At 40.2% G+C, this 26381-nt stretch overlaps 1 protein-coding gene across 31 annotated transcripts in view; it reads right to left on the bottom strand.

The window, feature by feature from the left end:
- LOC18422698 (DNAse I-like superfamily protein) overlaps positions 1 to 26174 on the bottom strand; it is a 69615-nt gene extending 43441 nt beyond the window's left edge. For 10 of the 31 annotated variants that reach the window (XR_016051180.1, XR_016051181.1, XR_016051173.1 and 7 more), the window contains exons 1-3: positions 25928 to 26174; positions 23954 to 24057; positions 11276 to 11316 (exon numbers count right to left, since the gene is read on the bottom strand). Coding sequence is in view for 14 of the 31 variants with exons in the window: in XM_011625809.3 (XP_011624111.1) it covers positions 11276 to 11316; positions 23954 to 24057; positions 25928 to 25977 (195 nt within the window). In the remaining 17 variants the exon portion in view is untranslated. Of the gene's footprint in view, positions 1 to 1518; positions 1581 to 11275; positions 11317 to 23953; positions 24058 to 25239; positions 25374 to 25771; positions 25865 to 25927 lie in introns of those variants that run through there. The other 21 variants (XR_016051176.1, XR_016051178.1, XR_016051177.1 and 18 more) reach the window with 10 other exon arrangements.
- Positions 26175 to 26381: the final 207 nt, after the last annotated feature.

The raw sequence follows: 26381 nt of genomic DNA, 5'->3' as shown, positions 1-26381 counted from the left end.
CATATCCCAATAACTTCAAAAACATACATGAAGGGATATAGATACACAAGATTTTTTTTACTTTTTCACACAAATTCTTTGTTGCGTAATATGAAACCATATATGGCACTGATCCATAGTCAAATTTCGTACAAGTTTTTGTGGGGTTTTGCCAAATTTCTTAATTTTCTTATAATTAATCTCCCATCTAACCAAAACATGCAACCAACACTAATTTGTGAGGGTTCCTTCCACATTTAGTTCACATATCATCGAGACCGGATCTTCTTATCATCAACAATCATTTCAAGATCACTTTTAAAGAATAAAAGAAGCAATATTTCTGAAATAATCAATGGAAAACACAACTCAATTCCTCAATTTAACCATTATATGCTCCCAATTAACAATTAGTTTCCACTAAAACAGCCTAAACTCAGTTATATAATCGCAAAACCTATAAGCACTCTTAACAAGTTTATTAAGGGGGCTTACACTTTTCTAGGGGTTTGCAGGGCTAGATTTCCCCCCAAACCCATTTTCCCCCCTTTCCAAGTGGGAAAATACTTTTTTGCCCTTGGCCAAGGGGCCTTTTTCAGACCTCGGTCAAGTTGTTCCAAGGTGCCGCCTAGGTAGGCACCTGGAAGCAAGGACACCCAGGGCACCCGTTAGGCGTTTTGGCAACCAGGTGGCCAAATTTTCGAACAATGACCAGTAGGACCAAGCCTTGAAGAATAAAACTAAAATCTATTCATTGAGTAACAGTTTGAGCACTCCATCGTTCTTATTAATATCCAGGGTCCATCCATCTCAAACTTCTCTTTCCAAAGACTAAACCTATTCCATATCCCCTTCCCATCCCCACCCCTCCCTCCAACCCCCCAAAGATTAGAGAGCTTGTCCAGAAATTTCACTGCCTATTCTACTTGTTTGTAATTCTATTGCACATTCAACCCACATAATGATAACTTCATTGTTTACTTGGCACTCATTTCTAAATTGTTAATACTAAATATATCTTCCTAGTTTCTAAGGGTCATTTTTGGGTCAATATAATTATATGATCATAGTAGTGACTGTCCTGTCCCTGGAAAGTTGAGCAATTGTAATATCTTCATCAATGTGATACTAGTTTGTAAGTCATACCAGCATCTAGTCATTTTGAACAAATACTGAACATCACATTACTATTTCTTATGTATTTCTAAGGAGTTAGAACACCAAAAAGTGCCGTCATTTAGTGAATAGTAGTTGCGATTGCATGAATATTCACAAGAGGTCTAATAGAGGCTAGGGAATGTTCTGTAGATAAGCAACTTCATGGCTTTTGATATCCCAAGAGAATTAGAGAAATAATGCCTGATGAACATCTAAACTAGTGTGAGAACAGGAAAATAATTTTTTTTCTTAAGAATTGCAAAGAAATCAGTAAAAGAGCCAATTCTGAGTAGGAACATCATCCAAGTATAAGGTTGTGGCAACAAGGGGCGATACCTAGCTTAAAATAAGGCCAAGGCATTTTAGGGGCCGTTTGGATACCTGAAAATATATTGTCTGTGAAATATATTACTGGCGTAATACACTGCTGGGTAATACATTACCTGCAAATGGATTGTTACTGTTTGGATAGTATTTAGATGCAACCTAGGAAATACATTGCTACTGTTTGTCTATGTCTGGAAGAAATATAGGAAATGCATTACCAACATTTTACCAACACTCGCCTATAAACTATCATTTCTTTCTTTTTTGTCATAAAATTCCACTGAAATACGGAATTAAAGTCATCATCACACCATTCCAAAAAGATTTTCTAATCATAACATCATCACCATTCCAAAATATTTTTTAATAATAACTTGTACCATTCTAAAGTCATCATCACACCATTTCCTACTTATTTTGCATGCCTTTCGCACTTACATGGAATCACATGTCTTCTAACATGATTAGACTTTGGTTTCAACATGATAAGTCATTGGAATAATATGATTGGAATAACATATTTTTATCGTGATAAGCCTTATTTTTATTTATTTTTTATAGAAGTCTTTCAAATGTCTCTATATAATTTCAAACAAGCAATAAATTTATGATACCAAATTCAATATCTTTATGGTACAAGTTAAAAAATGGGAAGAAGTTTGATTAGTAAACTAGAAGGTTTGGTAATTGCAGTAGAAATTTTTGAAGCATTGGAGGAGACTAAAGAGGTAGGGTTTATCCACACCAAAATAACTGGTTAAAGACAGAGGGAGTACCTTATGCAGACTAGTTATTAAGGCTCAAGAGAGAGAGGGGGGGGCTTAGAGAGGGAGGGAACACCTTATGCAAACCAATTATTAGGGCACAAGAGAGGGCTTAGAGAGGAAGGGAGCACCTATGCAAACCAGTTATTATGGCTCAAAAAGAGAGAGAGTAGGGCTTACTAGTGAAGAGAGAACATCGTTTTGGTAAGTTCCTCAGACGAGTTTGAGAGATGGAAAATGGTGGGTTGGCATTTTTTTAAGCGGAGATACGGTAGAGAGAGAGGCGCGAGAACGATTTACCAAAGATTACCCGTCAAGGTGCGTATTAGATTTTTCACCCCTCACCACGTGTAATCGGTTTTGTGATTTTTGGGGAAATCTCGGTAACCTTTTTCCATTTCCTTACTATTCAAGTGTACCCAAATAGAGGAAATGTCATATTTCCTTGTAATCTATTGTCATGTAATAGATTTTCAGGTACCCAAATGGCCCCTTAGAGAAAAGTAAAAGCCTCGCCTCAAAACTCACCAAAAATTCTAGTGCCAGCATAGGAAAACCTTAAAATTGATCATCTTGACCATAATCATTATGAAAATATAGGATTTCAAGAACTAAAAATAGTGCACATTATAACACATTATCTAAACTGTTCATTTTCAAGTGTTTCTGGATCCACAATATCTATACCATTTTTTGGGCTAAGGAAATAGATTTTAGAACCATCTTAGGGATTTCCCATGCCCGAAGTGCTTTTAGAAAAGACTTCGAGGTGAGGCTTTACTTATTTCATAAGGCCTAAGCCTTATAGAATCTGCATCCACAGCTATAATCTTAATGCAGAAACTAAAATAGAGAGTAATTCAGCACCATTACCTCAACCATTCTCCGATATCTTCATTTCTGAAATTTCCCAAACTGGAATGGAAATGCCTCCGTTGTACCTTAGCAGAAGGAGTTGAAGACAAATATTTATAGAAAGGAACTTGATACAACCTGAAGCCTAGAACGACCATCCCTCGAGTTTCAAGTTGACACCAGGTATTAAACTTGACTCTAATCATTCTTCCTATCCTTCTACTACTTCAAAAATTCCCAGTCCAACAGCAATTGATCTTAAACCACCTATTGCCTTGCGCAAGATTAAGCATTCATATAATCAGCATCATACACGCAACTTTGTTTTTCTTACAATTCAATGTCACCTTATAGTGTTTCTCTATCAACTTTGTCTGTTGTTCACATTCCATCATGTGTTGCAGAAGCACTACCACAACCTCAATATAAGGTTGTGATGTCTAAGGAAATGTCGGCACCTGAAAAAAAAAATACTTGGGAGCTCACCAAACTTCCCAAAGGAAAGAAAGTGGTACGACGCAATTGGGCGTTCATGGTGAAACGCAAGATACATGGTATTATAGAAAGTTACAAAGCATAAGATTGTTGCAAAAGGTTTTAGATAGACTCATGGGATAGACTACCAACAACCTTTTGTTTATACACTGCCAGGATTACTCTCTACTTAGCTGCCAATGAATCTTTGTTTTTATATTAACGAGATGTAACAAATGCCTTCTTACTTGGAGATCTGCATGAAGAAGTCTACATGGCAACGCCTCCTAGAATTCAGCTTCAAGGAAGACATGAAAAGTGTGCAAATCAGAAAAGGTAATATATGGACTTAACATTCGCCTAGAGCATGGTTTCAGAAATTCAACAAAACCCTGCTGAAGACTGGATTCAAAAAGAGTCGAGCTCATTGTACATTACTAGTGGGAAAAAATTATGTGTGGAATACAGCACAGTGTATGTCGATGACATTGTAGTGACAAGGGCTTAACATTCGCCTAGAGCATGGTTTCAGAAATTCAACGAAACCCTGCTGAACACTGGATTCATAAAGGGTCAAGCTGATCGTACATTACTAGTGAGGAACAATTATGTTTGGATTACAGCAGTGTATGTTGATGACATCATAGTGACAAGGGATAGTAAGACATTGAGACCTCAAGTGCTACATGAGTGAAGTGTTTGACATAAACAATTTCGGTCGATATTTTCTGGGTATTTAAGTAGCAAAGTCGAAAAAAGGAATAGCTATCTCTCAGAGGAAGATGTGTTGGAACTATTACAACAAACTGGAATGTTGTGAGCTAGGCCAATAGATACCTGCATGGAATCCAATCATCAACTCCATGCACCAAAGGAATGTTGCTAAAAAGATCCCAGTCAATATCAACAGTTAGTAGACAAGCTTAGATACCTTACAATTACATAATCAGACATATCCTATGCGATCAATGTGGTTTAGTCAATCCATGCATGCATCTAAGAAAAGCTCATTTAGATGTTGGGTATCATATCCTAAAGTATCTTAAGTCTTCTCCTGCGAGAGGATTGTTAGTTACTAATAATGGTCATATGGATGTTGCACTATTGGTTTGGGTGCCAGACTGATAGAAGGTCAACTACAAGTTAAGGAACTTTTGGCGGAGGTAATTGGGTTTCCTAGAAGAGTAAAAACTAGAACGTAGTGGTCAGTTTAAGTGCTAAAAAAATACAGGGCTATGGCACATTGTACTTTATAATTAAGTGGGTTAGAACTACATTGTCTAATTTGGGGGCTAAAGTTCAATTACCAATGAATTCTAATTGCAATAACGAACCAGCCATTCACATTTATAAGAACCATGTGTTTTATGAGATAATGAAGCATGCTGAAGTGGACTGCCACTTCAATAGGAGAAGATAGCAGCTAGAATTATCCGTATTCCTTACGTAAAATGAAGTTATCAACTTCCAGATATCTTTGCAAAGGCAGGTGAATGTGATAGACCAGGGTTATAAGAACCAGACCAGACTAGCCAGTTCAGACTGGGATTGGTCAACTGGTGACCATTCCGGTCTAGTTGACCCCCTTGGACAGGAATATCCCCTAGACCAACCTTGAACTGGTGGACCGGCCAGTTAAGTGAGGGAACTAGCTGGTCAACCAGTTCAAGACTGCACCAGTTGGTCCCAATAACCCTATGCTTTATACATGATTTGGCCCTTTTCTAAATTTTCCTTCATTTTACCACCTTTTTGGGTGGTTTCATTAGTCTTTTATATTTTCCTAGAGGCATTTTGATATCTTAGGTTAAAAGGATGGGTTTTGGAGTTTTAAAACTGTCTTCTTTGAGGCAAAAAAGAGACTTGGTGTTTTTTCTCTCTCCCTCTCTCTACCCAAAACCTCCCTAAAGGTAGTGTTATTTTTGGCAACTTTCGGTGAAGATTATGGGCATTAACCCGCCCCATTTGAAGTCCCAAGGAAGTCCATTCAATCATTTTCATTAGTTTTTTTTTTTATTTTGCTCTATGATCGGAAAAAGGTAGAAAAAAATGATTTTTTAGGGTTTTTTTCGATAAATGATTTTCTCTTTTCAAAACAATATTTCTTTTGTTGATTTTAGTGGTTGTTTAATCATTATTAAGTTTGTGGTTACATTTTTGTTTTTTAAAAATCCTTATATGCATTTTTTAAAAATAAATAGTAAGTATGTTTGGGTTCTTATTTTCCTTTTCCTTTCTTTTTTTTTTTTGGGTTCATCAAAGTGCTAATTAAAATAAAGCCTATTTAATATTTCATGAGACCATAAAGTATAGAAAACACTTATTCTTAATATATGCTACCCTTTTTAGATTTCTTTGTCATTTTGTTGCTTTATAGTTTCAATTTGTTCTATTTTTATTTATTTTGATGATTTTCGGTTTGATCCATGTTACTTTATTTTCAATTTGATCTACTTTTCATTGTATTTTTGCATTTGCTTGTTCCATTAATGGTTGAATGCTACTGTTAGACCCCAGCTTGGTGTGTGCTTGTTGGTCAAGGGGGAGAGCCATAAAACCTCCCTTGAGCCAGCCAGCTAAGGATGAGGTTGCACCATGGTGCGCATGGTGCACCAATGCTACTTTGACAGGAAGAGGTGTCACTCTTGCCAACCCAATGCACTACATATACACCCCCAGTTGTAGAGGGTGATGATAGCCTTGGGTTGACCAGTGAGCGGCAAAGGACAAGGCACAATGGTGGTGTGTGACCCAAAGACAGTGGTGCATGACACAGAGATGGTGGTGCATGACATAGGGATGATGGTGCACGACAGTGGAAAGGGGCTCAGGCCCCACAGCCAGGTCAGCGCACAGCGAGGCAGTGCGTTGGACCTAGGCCCCATGGTGCATGTAGGCTTGGCATCAGCTAAATTCCCATTCAAATTGTGGCGGGATAATGATGGCACGTGTAGGACGCGTGCGTGGTCGGCATGGTGCAAGTGGGTAGTGTGCACTGCACGTCAAGGCCTGTAGGAACCTGCAAGAGGCATGCGGCGACCTTCATGATGCATTGGGTGCATGGGCATGCTCAATGGCCATTCTGGCAGGGCACAGCAGACGCTGACCGCCAGGTGGCACTTGTAATTTGAAATTCAAATGTTGTAACAAGGGTCTATATAAACCCCACGCTCAGACCCTTGGTGGGCCTCTGTGGTAGTATACTTGTAAGTGTAAAGAGCTAATAAAACCAGACAACGGCCCTTGAACCCTTGTCCTTGCTTGTGCTTGTATGCTTGTGTGGGTGCACTTGTGTTGTGGTGGTGGTGCTTGGTGAGGCTCAACCTAAGCTCCAATTAAACTGGACTTGCAAGTAGGGCCGCATGTTGTGGCTAGCTAAAAAACAAAACGTGACAGCTACCATGGTGCTATGGAAATTGTATTAAAGAATGTTCCAAATTAATTTTATGCTTTTCTTATTGGCATTTGATTTGTGCATGAAAAATTGATTTTTTTTAATGCATTGTTTAGTTTAATTAAAGCTTAAATGCTTATATGGAAAATGTTGAACTATGGAAAATTTTTCAAAGTTATGGTCGTGTGCAATTCTTTATATTTTCAGTTTTGAATTTAGAAAAGAAAGGGTTTTTTTAAAGTGTTTTGTTGAATTAATTCATACTTATGTATTTTCTTTTGATGCAGGGTTGATGCACTTATAATTATAGATTTATGAAGTGTCTTGGTGGTGATTTGGGGATTTGGAGACTTGTGTGCTATTTGGTGTTGGTTGACTGAGCTCAGTTCTCAGAGTGCTGGAAGTTGGAAGCTGGAATTTTGGGTGATTGGAATAATAGAATTAGGAACTTCAGGAGTTAAATATGGCTTCTTGGGTCTAATTAAAAAAATCATAGGCGACACAAGGGCATGTTAGACGAGAAAATGAAGGTGATAAATGGGAAAACATATGCATATATTGTTCCAAACAATTAAAGGAAAGGGGGAATACATATGGTGAAAGAGCATTTGGCGCACAAGCAAGGGACTGTGGCCAAATGCCCTAAAGTACCCCTTCACGTGATGCATGAGATGCAAAGGAGCAGTGAAGAACATGGTGCTGAGAAGTAAAAAAGGCCGGCAATTCTTGATGAGATGGGGAAACTAACCTGACTCCCATAGAAGAGGATTTTGATGAAGAAGAGGAGGAGGGTCAGTTTCTACTTCCAAGGCTAGGAGAGCAAGGAAAGCCAGTACCACTTATAGCCATCTAGCAGGTCCAGGAGGCCAGTGGTTATAGGATTATTTTTCCCACCTAGGACAACACCTGGCTCCTACCATCAAAAGTGCAGAGAAAGCAGTAGAGAAGCACATATGTATTTTGCTCGGTGGATGTATCACACTGACATCCCTTTCAATGCAGTCAACTCCGCTTTTTTTTTTTATTATTCATCCTATGTTGGATGCAGTTACATCCATAGGCCCAGGGCATAAAGGCCTAGTTATCATGAGGTAAGGAGTAGGTAGCATAGGCAAAATGTAGAAGAATTGAAGGGTTTCACAAGGAGCATTAGGGAGATTTGGGAGACCCATAGGTGTTCTATTAAGGCTGATGGGTGGAAGGATAAGAAGGATAGCAAGTTAATTAATTTTTTTGGTTACTACCAGAAGGGGACTGCTTTTTTTGAGTTATGTGGATGTGATGGATATTATTAAGACTGGGCCGGCATTGTTTGGGCTGTTTAGGGAGGTTGTAGAGGAAGTTGAGCCTAAGCATATGATCCAATTCATTACGGATAATGCAGCCAACAATACCCTTGGGGGGGTGTTGCTACAAGAGCTCTATCATCATATCTTTTGGATCTCGTGTGTTGTTGTTCAAGCAAATTGGGAAGATGTACAATATTGAGTAGGCTGTATATGAGGCAAAAGAGATCACAAAATTTATCTACAACCACTCATTTGTCCTTAATCTCATCAGGAAATATACAAATGGCAGGGAGATAGTGGCCGACAATAACTAGATTTGCCGCTAACTTCCTCACCTTGCATAGTATGGTGCAATAGAAGGATGCATTCAGAGTCATGGTCACTTTGGCGTGATTCTGTTTGGGCCAGGAAGGCTAGTGGGACATCCATGGTGGAGCACTTTTTAAGTAGGCAGTTTAAGACCTCAATTGCCAATGTAATCAGAGTAACAGAGCCCTTGATGAAGGTCTTGAGGATCGCTGATAGTGATTCTAGGCTTTCCATGAAGTATATATAAGGCAATGACTAGAGCAAAAGAGGCAATAGCTACAACAATTAATCATAGGAAGAAACAATATGAGAAGTACCGGGATATTACAGATAATAAATGGGATATGCAGCTACATGGGCCCATACATGCAGCTGGTCATGGCTCAATCCACAATTCTTCAACAACAAAGCCAAATTTTCTACACTTCCTAAGATTAAAGGGGCTTACATTCCATGATATAGATGTTATATTCAAAAAAAAATTGCAAAAGTGAAAAGATATTCTACTCCTTTGGAAGTATACTATCCATTTACCCCCTCAGGTAAACCCCATCGATGATTAGTTTTAGTACCCCAAATTTTGGGGATATAACCTCTTTAACAAATAGATTAACTTCAATAAAAAAAAATGTCTTAATTGCAACCTCTAAAAACTTGAAAAAGATAATGTCTCAAGATTGAATAGAAACCGTCCAATTTTTAGAGGGTGAGATCTTAAGTGTCAGAAAACTCAAAAAAAAAAAAAAATTGAATAATCATCTAGTGATTCTAAGGCGGTTACCAAAATTTCAGATAGAAAAAATCCTCCCAAGAAGGTGATCTGACCGAGGGAGTAGAAGTAAACTATGGTCCCGAGGGAGCATAATATACGTGCTCTATGCAAAATCAGGAGTCATAGGGAGATGAGCTTATTTTAAAAGGCAAGGCCACAAGAGAATTTAGGAGACAAATGGCAATCAACTTATGTGGTAAGATCCTCCCAAGTAATTCATTTATTGATTTATTGTAATATTTCAGTTTCTATTTTTATTTTTCAGCGGAATGGTGGAAGAAGTTTGGTAGGGAAGCTCCAAACCGACAAAGATTCAGTGTTTGTATCCTCAAGTAAACTTGCAGGCTGCGAGAGGAACTGGAGCGCTTCATGCACACTGATGTGCAAAACAGGTTGGGGTACAAGAGGCTCAATGATTTGGTCTTTGTCTAATACAATCTCAGCTTGTTACACAGAGGTGATAGGCTTATTTTTCTCTTATTATTCTGCGCATGCTTAGATTTTAGGCTTTAAACTTTGAAATGTTATGAATTCAAGGGCAATGCAAAGACCCATGTGCTTCGACCCCATCAACTTGGAGAGGAACGATACTATACGAGAATGGATTGTCGAAAGAAAGAGGCCAGCTTTAAAAGGACCTGAAGATCAATTGCATAATTGGATGGACATCGAACCACCACAAGAAGGAAATTTTAATAAAGTTTTTATTATTATTTTGTTTTTAATTATAAGAACTAATAGTTTAATATTTAACTTGCTTTATTAACTTTTTAAAAGTTTTTAATATAAGCAATAAAGCACTATTACTTGATATTTTGAATTGAAACATTGATAACTTGCTATGCAACTTTACAGTTGGAGATGATGATCTAGAGGTGGAGTTTGATGATGAGAAAGATGGTGGAAATAAAGCGGGAGAAGATAACAATGAGGAAGAAGAATGTTGACTTAGATGACAAATTACACAAGATGACTTGTGTTTTTTATAGCATTTATGCATTATGATTATGTAATTGAGAAATTTAAACACTAGTTTGTACTTTGTTGTTTGCAGTTTTGTACTTTGCACCTGAAGTTTTGTGCCATTGTGTGGCTCATGTGTGGAGATTTGGATAGATAAAATATGTGAACATCTGGGGTTTGCGTTTTCTTTCATATATATTTCTATCGGGGATTTAAAAAATGCTGAGTTAGCAAGGAACCATCTGGTACAATCTTTCATATATATTTCTATCAGTGATTTAAAAAATGTTGGGTCAGCAAGAAAGCACCCGATACGACCCGAGAATCGGTCACCCCATGTTGATTCTGTCAATATATAGGAAATCATCCGGATCTAAAAGAGAACCGGCGCTTTGCTATGGTGAAAATGCTATTTTGCTATAATAAAAAGGCCGATTCACATATCCAGACCGATTTTTGCCGGTTCACTATTTTTGCATGTGTTTTTTCTCCAATTCACTATTTTTTCGTACATTAAAATGGCGATCCGGACTGCTGATTCACTGATCCGGACCAATTTTTGTGATGCCCGATCCGGGGTCGCCTATCTGTTTTTGAAATGGCCGATTTTTCCCGATGTCAAATTTTTTTTTTGTTACGTCTATTTTTCTTTTTTTAGTTATTTCTAAATTTACTAAATTTCCTATAATTTCTTCTTTTTTCATATTTTCTCTATTTTCCATTTTTTTGCATTTTTATTTTTATTTTTATTTTTTTAATTGTGTGACTAGTGAACTGGTCTGCATCAGCTGGTCTGACCAAACCAGTGCCCTCACCATTTTCGCCACGTGTCAAATTCTGATAACATTATGATAGACTACATATTATAATTGACAATGGGCATGATTGGAACATCCAAAACAACCATGAGTGATCTACATATCAGACACCATGATTGGAACATCACAAATCATTGTGACAGCAACAAGATGGTCATGAAAGTATGGTGCACCTGAGCAAGTATGTTGTATGAAACAAGTCGAAAAATAGAATCTGCAACATAAGTGTAAAATAACACATGTCAGTACTGGGATTATGAAACTAAGCATGCAATATTGGGGTAAATATGCCATAATAAATAAAAACTTGTTTACTCCACTATCAAATTAACAACCACATATGAAGTAATTAAAATTGGACCACATTTCCATTCTCAACCTAGTTATAGAAGGGAAACCATCAACATAACAGAAAACTTCCATCCCCAAGCAAAAACACTATGCCACGCATGCATCCTCCACATGAGTTAAAACATATAGAAAACCATGAAATAAGAATAGAATGCGGATGAAACGATTTTATAACAACTCATAAAAGGGACACAATGTAGGGTCCGAGACTTTTCGGGTCGTTGATCATGTTTGCATCCTGAATCCTTTCCTACTAATGCTTCCCTCATATTTCTTTTTCGACTTGTTGAATAACCTATGTCTGGTGTTTTGAGTGGTACAGTGTTATTGTAGGCATCACGAGCTTTCCGATGGTATGTAAATCACTCAAATCCGAGCTACCGCCAAAAAGTCATGACCCGTACTCCAAATATTTTCTGCAAGCATCCCAATGTGCTATGCACAAATTCCCATAAAGACACCATCCCAATGCACATGATTAAATCATGCATGCCTCCCACACAATGATTACACACATGCACATTCTCTCCTCATGTATAATCACTTGAGTGCCATGTTGCACATGCATGCTTCCACCCATATCATTGTGTTCCTCATGCATGTCTTCTCTCTTCTCATGCATAATCACTTGAGTGTCATGTGGTACATGTATGCTTCCACCCCCATTATTGTGTTCCTCATGTATGCTTTCTCTCTCTTCATGCATGATCAATTGAGTGTCATGTGGCACATGCATGCTTCCACCCCTCCATGCCTATCTATACCCCTCATCCACTCATAAATTGGGTTTAACTCTCTCTCCTCACCCCTCCACTCCCTCACTTGCCCCTCTTTCCCCCTTGTTCTTCTTCTTCTCCCTTAGCTATTAACTATTTGCTGAAGTATGCCAGATATGTGAAATGAAAATTCAAGGATTTAATATGTTTTTGTGTGAAGCTTTTGACTGACAAAAATTTACTAGAATGAGGTTAAACCACTTTAAAATGTTAGTTAGATGAGTCTAGTTTAAAACTGGTTTTGAACTCATAATAAAATTCCTTATGGTTTGTCATTTTTCTAGTAGGGTGTCACCCTGGATTTTCTGCTGCGCAAAATGGAAATTTCATTCGGGAAAATCACATAATTTGACAAACTTTACACCAATATCTGGAGTTACTTTCTATATGAAAGTTGTCTTGTTATGAGTCTAGATTATCAAGAAATTGGTTGCAGGTTTAAACAATCTTTGAATTTAACGATATGCCTTTAAAGGTGGACAATGTTCATCCGAAAAACCAGTAATATGATATAGTGATGTCTATTACATTGATATATAACATGATATTGACATGATAATGTCTCATGAATTGATAAGCATGACAATATGACATAGTAATGTCTATTACATTGATATATAGCATGATATTGACATGATAGTGCCTCTTGAATTGATAAGCATGATAATATGACATAGTGATATCTATTACATTGATATATAGCATGCTATTGACATGATAATGTCTCTTGAGCTGATAAGCATGATAATATGACATAGTGATATCTATCGCATTGATATATAGCATGATATTGACATGATAGTGTCTCTTGAATTGATAAGCATGATAATATGACACAGTGATGTCTATTACATTGATATATAGCATGCTATTGACATGATAATGTCTCTTGAGCTGATAAGCATGATAATATGACATAGTGATATCTATCGCACTGATATATAGCATGCTATTGACATGATAATGTCTCTTGAACTGATAAGCATGATAATATTACATAATGATATCTATTGCATTGATATATAGCATGACATTGACATGATAATGTTTATTGAATTGATAAGCATGATAATATGATATAGCGATGTCTATTACATTGATATATAATATGTTATTGACATGATAATGTCTATTGAGCTGATAAGCATGATAATATGATAGTGATGTTTCTTGTAATTATATGTATAGCATGCTCTGGACATGTTGATGTTTCTTGTGATTATATGTATGATATGCTTCTAATATGATTCGCGTTCATGGAGACATGCTTTTGTTATATGATCCACGTATAGTGACATGCTTCTGATAAAATATGTGTGTATGGTAACATGCTTCTGATAAGATATGTGCACATGGAGACATGCTTCTGTTATATGATCTATGCATGGTGACATGCTTCTGATAAGATATGTGTGCATGGTAACATGCTTCTGATAAGATATGTGTGCATGGTAGCATGCTTTCAATAAGATATGTGCACATATAGACATGCTTCTGTTATGATCTGATGAGATATTTGTGCCGGCAGCGGTGATATTTCTCTGCTCTCAATGATAGGATGAGAGTTAAGAGTGTGTGTATTTGGGTAGTCGCTCCCTCAAAACGTATGTGAGGCACTGCTCATTGGGACCCCTTTGATAATGTAAGGCTCTCTCCCCAGAAGGGCACATAAAAGGGTCATGTCTTGTAAGGCCAGTGCCTATCAAAAGCCCCAAAACGCGTTGGGGACCGTGTGCATGTGTGAGGCACTACGCAACGGATTTACCCATTGGTGGTGCTTCTCTCCTGATGGTGATGGTCGAGGCTCTACGCATCCGGATTTGATTGGTCTGATGGGTGGGCTTCTACTTTAAGAGTTATTTAATATCTCTTGATCTTGATTATGCAGGTTATATGCATGCTTAAGTGTTTTGATATGTTATGATGCTCATGCCTAAATGTTTTGATCTGTTATAATGCTCATGCCTGAATGATTTGATTGACTTCTTAGTACAATCATAGCTGATTAATCTGATCAGTTATTACTCTACCATGAAATAAATCATGCACGACAAGTATGTTTAAATATGAATTTGAGACATGATTCCAGGTTTTACAAGACTTTGCTTAAAACCCTGATTTTTGACATGACAAAATATTTGTAAGTATGAATGCATGGCACCTAGATCTTATTTACTGAGCTTTACAGCACACTCTGTTAATTTTTTCATCCATGGAGAGTGATAGCCAACCGTAATTGGAGTGGCATGTCTTGGTGGTCGTGCTTGGGGTCCTTACCCCCCATCTGTTGAAGCTCTATTTTGCAGTGTATATTTTGGTTGACAGTCTGGCCATATAGTCCATTTTGATTTCATTATGTCTTGATGTTGGGCCTTTTGTGCCTTGGACCTATATGTAATGTTTTAGACTGTTATATGTATTTGGGGACTTGTTTGTCCAGGAGACTATGGTTATGTATATTTTTGTTTCGTTTTTCGATTCTTTTGTAGCCAGCTTGATATCGGAAATTCTTTCTCTTTTCAAGGTGTTGAGCAGACTCCAACCAAAGTGGCACTCGCAACCTATGGTCGTGGCCCCACTCTCTACGGTCCTCCGCAAGCCCACCTTACTCAAACATACCCACAATAGGACCAACACCGAACCATCGATGCCCTAATGCAACACAAGATGTATAACCCAAGAGAAACTTAAGAGGGTGCCTTAAGTTTTTAATATTTATTTTCATAAAGACAATCGAAAGTCATATATTCTCCAATCATAAGTGTATCTCTCCCCGATGAGAGACCTTGGGAGTATACCTCCCTCAGGTAGCCAAAGAGAAGACAATCTACTTCCCTCCATGGGATGGTTAAGATGATTTTTAACAAGGTTCAAGAAGGCGGAGGCAGTTGCCTCGGCAGCTAGGGATCCTGACTGCCTAGGTTGTTGGACAGACATGGTGTATTAGTGTGTGTGTGAGGCCTCGCAAAAAACATTTAAAGGTTTTCTTTTTTCTTATATCTAGAGTGAGAGAGAGAGAGAGAGAGAGAAAGCATATGGGTCCATTTGTGTGAGAAGGAAGCGTCGTGTCGAACACTTAGAGGACATGTTCGTCTTTTTCTTCTTCATATATGGACAGAGAGAAAGAGAATAAACCCTAAAAGAGAGAAAGATACCTCGTATCGAACATTTGGAGGTCTTCTTCTTTTTCTTCTTCTTTTGTGTAAAGAGAGAGCAGATGGGTCCATGTGTATGTTTGTGTGTGCGTTAGAGAGAAAGGCCTCGCATAGGCCACCTTCTTTTTCTTAATCGTCTTATATGTAGAAAGAGAGCACATGGGCCCGTGCACGAGAGAGAAGGGCCTTAACCATTTTTATAAGCCTTAATTATTTTTTTATTTTTTAAGGAAGCTTATATTTATTTTTAGTTTTTGTAGTTGTGTTACTAGGCGCTTGCCTATCCACCTAAAATGCAAGCCTAGGCCTATCTTATGCATTTTTTCACCAGCCGCCTAGGCGGTCGAACAGCCAAATTCTTTTTTTTTTAAGTAAAGTTAACTTTTGTATTGCTAAGTGAAGTTAGATTACAGATGTGTGGTAGTCCGAGAGAGCCCTCTAGGCGGGTCTCTCGATAAATAATAGGTCAGCAAATCTTATACAAAAAATGGGCTTATATACCTGCCCGATTACAAAAGATTTACAGTAGGTTCACAAAAAATTGGGCTTATAGAATTGACCAATTACAATGAGATGTTCTACGTTGTGTGCCCTCTGTGGTCTAGAGCAAAAAAAGAGATGGGCCGGGGCGTGGTCTTCTTCTTGAGCCTAGCCCCGTCTTTCGCTAGAAGATCAGCGAACTTGTTAGACGTCCTCCAGATATGCTTCCATGAGACGACCATATCCCTGCAAATGTAAACAATTTCATCAAAAATCGAGGTTAGGTACCATGGAGGTGGTGTCGTCCCGGTTGCCCAAGAGATAATATTGTGTGTGTCTCCTTTCACTAACAGGTGTGGTCCCCAAGAATGGTTGAAGCTTTTGAGACCTAAAGCGTATTGAGAATCTTTATGGCCTAGATGCTTAGAATAGGTGAAGAGAATATTGCGATGATGGTTTCTAAATACACCTCCAGCTCCTGCAGGGCCGGGGTCCCTCAGAGAGCAACCATCGAAATTGAGCTTGATGGTGCCCTCTAGAGGTGGCAGCAAGTTGTTTGGCCTTTGCACCTTTTATGGTTGGTAGTAGTAGAGTACGTTTTCCCATTGGCTGAGAAAGGTGTTCACTGAAATGCCCGAGAAAACCCTTTGGTTGGATGCCCAGAATGTTACTAGAGAAGTAATCTTGTGGAAAAGTGCTGATACTTGGAGTTTGTGACCTTGGAATATTTTGCTATTCCTTTCTACCCAGATCACCCATATGGAAGCGGCGATGACAGCCTTCCATAAGGTTCTTCCGGCCTTCGACCAATGTGACGCATGTTCCGAGGAAATTAGGGCCTTGACCGTCAGTGAAGTAACCCATTGGAAACCAAATGGCTGCAATAATTGACTCTAAAGGTTGTGAGCTAGCTTGCAGTGGATGAAGAGGTGTAGATTCGACTCCTCGCTCAAACACATGCCACATCTGTTGGGGATTGGAATCCCTCTCTTTGAAGCTGGTCCACTGTGAGTGCCCATTGAGAACAAGCAATCCAATTGAAAGTCTGAACTTTGGGAGGGGCAATTATGTACCAGACCTTAGAAAGGATAGAGGTAGGATTAAGAGGAAAGGTGGGGGGTTGGATGAGTCTTTTGTAAAACGAATCCATCGAGAAAGTACCAGAGGGGGCTAGAGTCCATACCATGGAGTCCCTCCCTTATGTAGAGACGAAAATGGAATGTAAAGCTGCCGAGAGTGACAAGAAGTGGCTGGTTTCCTCGTCTGAGAGATTTCTTCTGAACGAGGGATTCCAAACTCTTCCGCCTCCTGACAGTATCATTTCCTCTGCGATGGTAGAGTCTTTGTTTAAGGCAAGAGAGTAAAGGGAGGGAAAAAGGTCCCTTAGGGGAGTGTGTCCTAGCCAGAGATCTGACTAAAAGAGCACTCTTGTTCCTTCTCTTGGATGGAATCTGATAAATTTTTTGAACTGTGAGCGGAAGGAGGCGAACAACTTCCAAGCTCCTGAAGCTCTACTTTGCTGCCTCCTCTCAGGCACTCAAACTCCTTCCGAAATCCTATATTTACTGCATACGACCTGAGCCCAGAGGGAGTTTGTTTTAGTAGTTAGGCGCCACCACCATTTCCCTATAAGGGCCAGGTTATGTTTTTCTAAGGGTCCTAATCCCCAGCCCTCCCTGGTGTTTGGGTAAGCAGATCTTGTCCCACGTTATTAGGTGGTATTTGGTTCTTTCAGCCTGTCCTGACCAGAGGAAATTCCTCATAAGCTAGTCAAGGTGGTTGGCCACCGAGGTTGGCATATGGAAAAGAGACATGAGGTAGACAGGAGCATTTGCCAAGGTTGCTTTTATCAAGGTGGTACCGTCAGCCATAGAGAGGTATCTCCCTTTCCACCCTGCCAAACGCCTGTCAACCTTGTCTATCACATGGGACCACTGTCTCTTTATTGGTTTCCCCAATCCCAAGGGTAGACTAAGGTATGTTGTGGGAAGTTCCTCCACTTTGCATTCCCAATTCGGGATAAGCGCTCTGATTTCAGCATTCGTGAGTGCCACTCCCATCATCTTTGATTTTTCCATATTAACTTTGAACCTTATAACTACTTGGAAGCACTTTAGATAAAGCCTCAAAGTATAAATTTCTTCTGGCGAGGCATCAAGGAACACCAAAGTGTCATCTGCATATTGCAAATGAGACACTGTTGGGCCTTGGGGACTGCTCTTGAATCCAGTGAGGAGACCTTCATACAAACGAGAGATTGAACAGCTGAAGACTTCTATTGTAATGGCAAACAGGAAAGAGGAGAGTGGATCCCCTTGGCGTAACCCCCTTGAGGATGGGAAGAAACCTTTTGGGGGGCATTGATGAGATTCGAGAAGTCAGGATGAGAGTAGCAACCTCTCATCCACTTTCTCCAAAGGTCCCAGAATCCCATTCTAGCCATTGACTGGTCCAGAATCGACCAGTCAACATGGTCGTACGCTTTCTCCCAGTCTATCTTGAAGATAAGACCGGGCTTCTTAGACATGTGCCTTTGAGTGAAGGCACTCGTGTGCTACTAAAGCTCCGTCTAGGATTTGCCTATCTTTGATGAAAGTTGTATGTGACGGTGAGATGATTAAAGGAAGGACTTGTTGTAGCCTTGAGGCCAAAACCTTGGCCAGAATTTTGTAAGAGGAATTGAGCAGGCTGATTGGACGAAAGTCCTTTAGTTCCTCCACCCCTTCGACCTTGGTGACTAAAGCTATGAAAGTGGCATTCATGGCTTTGTGGAGGATTCCCCGATGGAAGAATTCCTCAAAAAACCTTAAGAACTCTGGACGGAAGGTTTCCCAAAAAATTTTAAAGGGTGCTATGGGAAACCCGTCTGGACCGGGGGCTTTGTCTTTGGCTAAGTCATCAATAGCCTTTAAGATTTCTTCTTCCGACAAAGGTCGCTCTAGCCAGAGTGCCCGATCTTCAAGAAGGGTTAAGAAATCAAGAGTCGTCATCCTCGGTCTTGGTCCCGAGGGGGCAGCATATAGGGTTTGGAAGAAATCAAGGATGGCCAACTTGATTTCCTCAGGTTGTACCAAATAGCGATTGTCCACTTTGATTATCAAAATAGTATTGTCTCTTCTGCGACAATTAGCTATCCGGTGAAAGAAGCTCTTATTTTGGTTCCTTGCTTTCAGCCAATTAACTCTTGGGCTCTAGTACCAATACAATTCTTCCTTTTTGAGGATATAGAAGTATTCCAATTTTGTTTTGGTTCTGAGGTTTGATTATGTGTCTATCAGAGGTTTGGACTCCTCAGTACGATCTAAGTCTTGGATATAATTTAGTAGAGAGGACTTGGTTTGGGAGTAGTTACCGGGAATGGACGTACTCCAAGTTTTGAGGGAGGCTTTGAGGAGTTGGATTTGGTTTGGAGCCTATAACCTGCTCTTCCCAAAACCTGGCCGGAAAAGGAGTTCCACCAAATTGGAATCAGGGTGGGGAGAGACTCCTCTTGAAACCAGGCTAATTCGAATCTAAAAGGCTTCAGTCCTCTCCTAACTGCTAAGGTATCCAGGAGGATGGGGCAGTGGTCAGTGGTGGGTTTAGGTAAGGCCATGGCATGAGAGCCCAGAAAGTGTTCCTCTCAATTCAAAGAAAGAAGGAATCTGTCTAGTTTAGAGAGGGATGGTTGGGGTGAGTGATTGGACCAAGTAAAACGGTTTTCTTGAAGCGGGATCTCTAGGGGTACATTACGGAAAATGAAGTCCGAGAAGTCCCTAATTCCCTGAGAGATTGTGGGCTTGGAGTTCCTCTCATATGACCATCTTGTGATGTTGAAGTCCCCACCCATACACCAAGCAGGATGGGGTAGGGAAGCGACGTGGTCCAATTCTGCCCAGAGTTGTGGTCTAAGAGAGGCTGAGTTAGGGCCGTAACTGGCTGAGAATTTCCATGGAGTCTGATATGCGACAGAGAAGTACGGTGACGGAGAACTCCCCTAGGTGGGAAGAGGGGAGGATGTATTCTGATGGGTTCCAGATCACCCATATACCCCCTGATGCCTCGTCCACAAGCAGATAGACCCACTAACAGGGCCTTCTACCCCAGACTTGGCGAATGAGTTGGAGGGTAGGCTCTAGTTGTTTAGTTTCTGTGAGGGCAAGTATCATGGGGAGGTGTTTTAAGGTCAAGTCCTTAACTACCTCCCTTTTGGACGACTGTCCCAAACCTCTTACGTTCCATGTAAGAATCTTCATGTTGCGGAGGTGGGGGCGAAGGAGGAGGCTAGTCTAGCAAACCTCCTCGGATATGGAGAGGGGGTTGGGCCGAGAGGCCATCTAAAGGCTGTCCCGTGTAGGAGATTGAGGAGAAAAGGTTGAGAAGTTCCCTTTGTCTTTTGAATCTCACCTTCAAGCGGCTTTGCGCGTCTACGAGTAGAAATTTGTGAGTCGGTCCTTCAAAGCCAACGTGTTGGAACCCCATGATCCGGTAAATTTCCTTCATCATGTCCAAATCATTGTTTTTCCCATCCCCGTCGACCTCCTCGATGTTGTCATTTGCCGGGAGAGATGGGCGGGGTTGGTGCCTCAATCGACTCAAAATTAGGTACACCCAGAGGAAGAGAAGGGTTGATGGGGTAGAGATCTGGAGGCAAGGTTGGAAGTGGATCAAAGTTAGAGGGGGAGGAAGGGGCGGGGAGGTTAATAGAGTTGAGGGAAGCCGAAATAGAGGGGTGAGAAGGGAGAGTAGGCATGTCATCTTGGGGTGACTCTGCTAAGGTAGGAGGACAGGGGCTCAACAGACCTGGACCAAGGTCGAAGAAGATGTGGATGGGACACTATGGAAAAAGGGGGTTGAAGGAGCAGGGTGAAGGAAGGGGCTAAAGGGGGTGAAAGTTCCAGTGTAAAACGAGGGGGGTAGATAGGTGAGGAATTGGGGGGATTGGGGGGATGCATAAGAGGTATAAGGCCAATGAAAGGGGGTGGATAGGTAAATTGCAGAGTTCGGACTCTGCAAATGTGGACTAGGTGAGGGGTATAACAAAGGTGAGGGGCTAGTAGAGAAGAGATTAAAGCTGGGTCAGGGGGAGAGGGATCCGTGGAGTGTACAGCCACTATACCATAAGGGAGCTGGTGTTTGTCCATTCCAATAGGATGAGAGAGGGGGTCCGAAGGCTTGAGGGGCTGAGCAGGTTCTACCTCCTCTTCAAGGTGGAAAGGAAAGAACGTCAAAGAGAGAAGGGGAGGAGAGGATAGGGTATTAGGCGAGGGAAGCAGCTCCAGGGGCTGAGAAAGGCTAGGTGGTAAAGGAGAAGTAGGGGGTGCAGGTCCGATAGAGTGGGCTCCTGGTCAGGGTTTGCAGGAAGGGAAGTAGAGGTAGGGTGGGCTTCTAAAATCTGAGGGGTGGGGGAGGGTGCCAGGAAGAGGGGAGAAGGAGAAGCGGCCGAAGGGACGTTAGGATAAACTAAGGGAGAAAAAAGAGTGGACAAACGAGACCATTAATTGGTCAGGGTCACGACGCAGCGGAGAAGGCCAAGTGTCGCCGCCGGAAAGAGAGGGGAAGAGCGGTGGCTCTTCGATTAATGGCTAGGGAGAGGAGGTAGGTAAAGAGGGCGGCTGGAGCAAGGACAGGGGCGGTGATGAAAAGAAAGGAGTGGGCGAGAGAGAAGACGTGGACGAGAGCGGGTTGGGCGATGGCGACAGGTGTCAAAGAGGGGCGGTGCGAGGTGGTACGTGGCAAGCAAGTGGGACGAGAGACAGAAGGGAGTATAGGTCGTTGGCGTAAGTGTCAAGCAATCTGGCAAGAGACTAGGGATGTGTGCCTGACACATTGGAACCTCTGGCTAAAGAGAGTTCAGCTTGGATGGGTCGGGTCTGTCATGGTGGCCCGATGATTGAGTCGAAGGAGAGGGTTCACAGTCCACTATGACTTCTTTGCCGGGTCGACGAGGGGGGGTTGATGAGGGGACAGGAGAGGAGGAGATGGGGTCGACTAGCACACTGCCTTCAGAGCCTGAGCCTGTCATAGATGGGGAGCACCTTTAGGCTGCTTTGCCTGCTCAATGGAATGACCCCTCTTTTGTGACTGACCGAGGCTGTCAACACGTGGTCACCAAATGGCTGCCCCTTGTGATTTGGGAGGAAAGCCCTGGTGGAGCACCCTGAGGGGCACCGGACCGAGGGGAGGCTGCCGGCAGTGCCTCTTGAGGTGGCAGACTTTTCTCGACACAGTGATTCAGGGCTTAGAGGAGTCATCCTTTGGCTGAGTAGGTTCCAAAGGGTTGAAGAAGTGGGGAGAGAGTGGAGAGGCCGCCGACCACGAAAGTGAGACCGGGAAGTAACGATTGTCTACTTCTAGCCAGATTCTTGTTGGAATAAGGCTGGTGTCCAAGACGTCCAGGAGGAGACGAATGGATCCGAGAGGGAGCATTTTTAGAGATTTCCAATGGATAGTAATCAGGTTACTATAGGCTTCTGCGATTCTCCTGAAAGTGGATGGAGACCATGCGTGAAGAGGGACGTGGTCCAAGGTGAGCCAGATTCTCTGTTTCCTAAAGGACCCTTCTTTTGGAGACCAAGCACGAAGGTAGTAGGTGACCCCTATGAAGTTTGTGGAGATGGGCTCCTAAATAATATTCTGGCGACAGGAAGGAAAAGAGGAAGTCACCACTGGAAAGACGTCTGCAAGTAAGGTTAGGCTCCCCCCAAAGGCATTAGGCCCATCTTTCAATTCCTCTGACATCATCTCGTCTGGGTTGGAACCTTCCCACCAGGGATGCCAAAAGTTTAGGTTTGAGCTGCTCTGTCTCCACGGGTGGGGTAGATATACGGAAGGGGAGAAACGGAGAAGGGTCTGTGGCGAGGAGGCACCCACCGGGGAGAGCTGGAGTGGAAGAGGGGATGGTGGCTGGGAGAAAGAGGCTTTCAGAGACTGCTTAGCCTTCGAAATGGACGTCTTGGATCACTGAGAAAATGATCAAGGGACAGGTGAGTGGGGAGGCTGAGTACTTGGTGGCGGTGGGTAGGTTTTGGGATATAGATCGTAGATCTAATTCCAGCTGAGGGGTTGGGGTAGACAGCGACTCCTCCTCCTCATGTCATCTTAGAGAAACATGCAAGTTGCAGGTATTGCCATTTTATTGAAAAATGCAACATGCTAGGATCTTAATATGAGAAGATTTAATTTCATCAGACAAATCCTAAAAAGGAACTATTAACATCATAATATGTCTGAAATTATGCAATCTTGAGAGGGCTTCTGCAACAGCAATTGCAGTCCCCTTCTGGTACTCAATTTCTTAGTCATACCCATTACCTTAGCAAGCCATTTCTATTCAGCTTCATAAATGATTCACTGCTGTAATAATTACTTCAAACTTTGATGGTCTACGTTGCATGTGATTCTAATAATAAATAAAATTCATATGGATTTTTAAGGAAACTCACGAACCTTATTGGAGATAAGATGGATCCAATGGTCAAAAGAAAGCCCAGACAGCCAAATTCTTGAAACTTGATTTATTTTTATTTTATTTTTTATAACAATCCTTCCAAAGCAAGCTGTAACCTAACATTGTGAAGGTTTACCCTTTATATTAAGCCCCTCAAGGTGACTAATGCAACCACCAAAAAATGTATGGTTGTAAAGGTGGCTCCCTTTATGTAATTACTTGAGATCATAATCAACAAGCCTTACCTTTTAGTCTAGTTCATATCTGTAGATGATTGCATACCTTGTCAAAGGTATGTTTTTCATGATGTCATTCATATAAAAGTTTCTCAACATCAGGGAGCATGAAAATGAGTAAGGAGATAATATTTAACCATTAAATATAATGATAATAATATTCACCAACTTGTCTCCAATAAATTACATCTTCCTTCTATCCTATACTCAACTACACATGATCACTACATAAGGAATATCCATGGAAGTCAGATAATAACGACTAATTCATATCTCTCACAACATAAAGCAGCACCAGAAATTAATATGATCACATCCCATTTGACACTAACACATTCTCAATGCCAGCCAAAGATTTCATAATTATTTCAAAAGTCCATTGCAAAGTCCCATTATTTTCACAAATTATCAACAAACAACTTACCATCTCTAGCATCTCTTAAAACATGCTTGCCATCTTCAACCGCAATAAATTTTGGACAGATAGGTGGGGATGGACTCAAATTACTCATTTTGCATCTTGAAATCCTGAAAAATAAAAAAAAAATTGGGGGAAAATGCTCAGAAATATACAAGAGCATCACACGTGCACACACACCCAGCAGCACCCACCCCCATGTTTGCACACACATACTGTTACATATCGTTAGATGGTGTTTCCAGAAAAAAGTGATAAAAGCATTTGCATCTATCTATTTGGGATTAAATTTCACAACAATTGTGATTTAAAAATTGAAATGGGAAGAGTATGTCATGACATCAGATAAGTGAAAAAAGAAACTGAAGTTCAGGAAATTATAAATTTATAAACAGAAATACATAGATCACAAAATGTTTAATAAATAAAGTTTTATGGGACTGTAATTCAATGGCGTAGTTAATAATCAATAAACTATGAAGAAAGAAATGACAGAACTTTGAGAACAAATACATGAATCTCTATGTGTATAATGGTCTAACGATGTGAAGCAAAACTCTACACAATTTGTGAAATTCTACAGCATTAAAACATCAGTCGATATATTAGTCAATAAAACAACACTTGAATATCTATAATTATTAACAAACTTTTGTATCAGTTGCAATAGAATGACGTGAAATAAGAACATGAAAGCTATGCATCAAACACAAGGAACATACATTGCCAAAAAAACAATGAAGGTTCAAATGGAATTTGTCCTTCATGGATAAAATTTACATGTAATCTGTATTTCATCGATATCAGAAGAGGATCAGAACACCTTACAACAAACTGCAGAAATAACCCTAAAATTCAAAAGATCCCAATAAATCACAACATGTAGATCAAATGAATGCAAATCGAGTATGTACAATTATGAAACTATATGAAGCACGTATCTATGAGAAAATTGAGCAATATTTTACGTATAAAAGAAATTCAGCAATATTATACAAAAACAGCACATAATGCCACTAGTAAAGGGGAAATGTTCTTAAAATGAAATGCATTGAATCTGGGAATGTTCAGAGATAAATTGTCAGGATTGAAGTCCACAATACGGAGATTCAGTCAAAATTTCTGAAGGAAAAAAAAATGACATCTAACAAGAAAATAAATACAAACAAATTCTGCAAGGATTATGATTCAAACAATGGGAAACAAGATCGGCACAAGTTGTAACAATGAACAGCATTAAATAGCAAACTATAAATGTAAACTCTGACAAAGTCAAAGATTAGTTGTAATACTCCCCCTCAAGTTGGAGTGTGAGGGTCAGAACACCCAACTTGTTATGAAGAAATAGAAATTTCTCTGATACCATGTAAACTCTGAATTGAGTATGTCTATTCTATTCAAAGAGGAAACGTATAAATATACAAAAGGCATAACAAGAGAATCCCACAGAAGAAGGGAATTCAAAAATCAAAAAATAGTTACACAGTTACAACGGCTTCTTCTCTCGGTAATCTTGACAAAGTCAAGATTAGTTGTAATAATAAATAATATCTACAACAATATTTGAATATCCCAAGTCCTGAGCAACACTTTTACCTCAATCATTATTCAACAGTTGGAAACCAGAATACACAGGGTTTTCATCAAATACAGAGAAAGAACCATATATTTGCCAAAAAAAGTGAAAATTCACATGAAACTCGCACGAGGTTTACATTCATATTTCATCAATACAACGCAAAGATATGAACATTCTCAAGAGAACTAAAGATATAGCCCTAATTCCGAAAAAAATCCAGAAACGAGATAAAAGAATTTACTAACTTTGACATAATTACTCCTGGGCGAGATGAACTAACGATAAGAACATTCTGATTCATGTTACATAAGAAACGAAGACAAAATCTGGGCAAAAATGCTATAAAAAAATAAGATGAAAACCAAAAGAGAACCTTTTAAGGCATCGAAGAGAGGATGTACCTTTGAGAGAAGCGTAGAGAGAAGGTAGCTCCTCTAAGAAGGCCTCTCATTTACGGGTGAAGTTCAATTCAAGCGAGACAGTGTTTATGTAGCCTGGGTTCTAAATGGCGCCAAAGGAGAAAGGTGAAATTACACATATGGCCCATATCCCAGTTTGTACCTTGGAGAATTGTTATCCGACGGAACCGGCGCTCGAAGCGGTCCGGCCCCTGTTCAATCCAAATCGATTTAAACAGCATTTAGATTCATTGAATTTGTTTTAAGGAAAAAGTTTATATAATGTTTCAATCTTACACTATTAAAGTATGGTACACCTTAAAAATTCTTCAAAAGAGTGTGTTTTGACACTAAAAATTCCCCTAACTTGATCATCTCGACCTTAAGATATATAAATATAAAGCAATGAAGAAGTTCAAGCCCTAAAAATATGTATCTAGCAGTAAATTAACTGGAC

Source organism: Amborella trichopoda, chromosome 3, assembly GCF_054954075.1.
Source record: "Amborella trichopoda isolate Santa Cruz 75 chromosome 3, AtrichopodaSantaCruz75HAP2 v2.0, whole genome shotgun sequence".
Taxonomy (NCBI): domain Eukaryota; kingdom Viridiplantae; phylum Streptophyta; class Magnoliopsida; order Amborellales; family Amborellaceae; genus Amborella; species Amborella trichopoda.
Note: the sequence above shows the minus strand (reverse complement) of the source record. Positions and strands in the feature narration are given on the sequence as shown.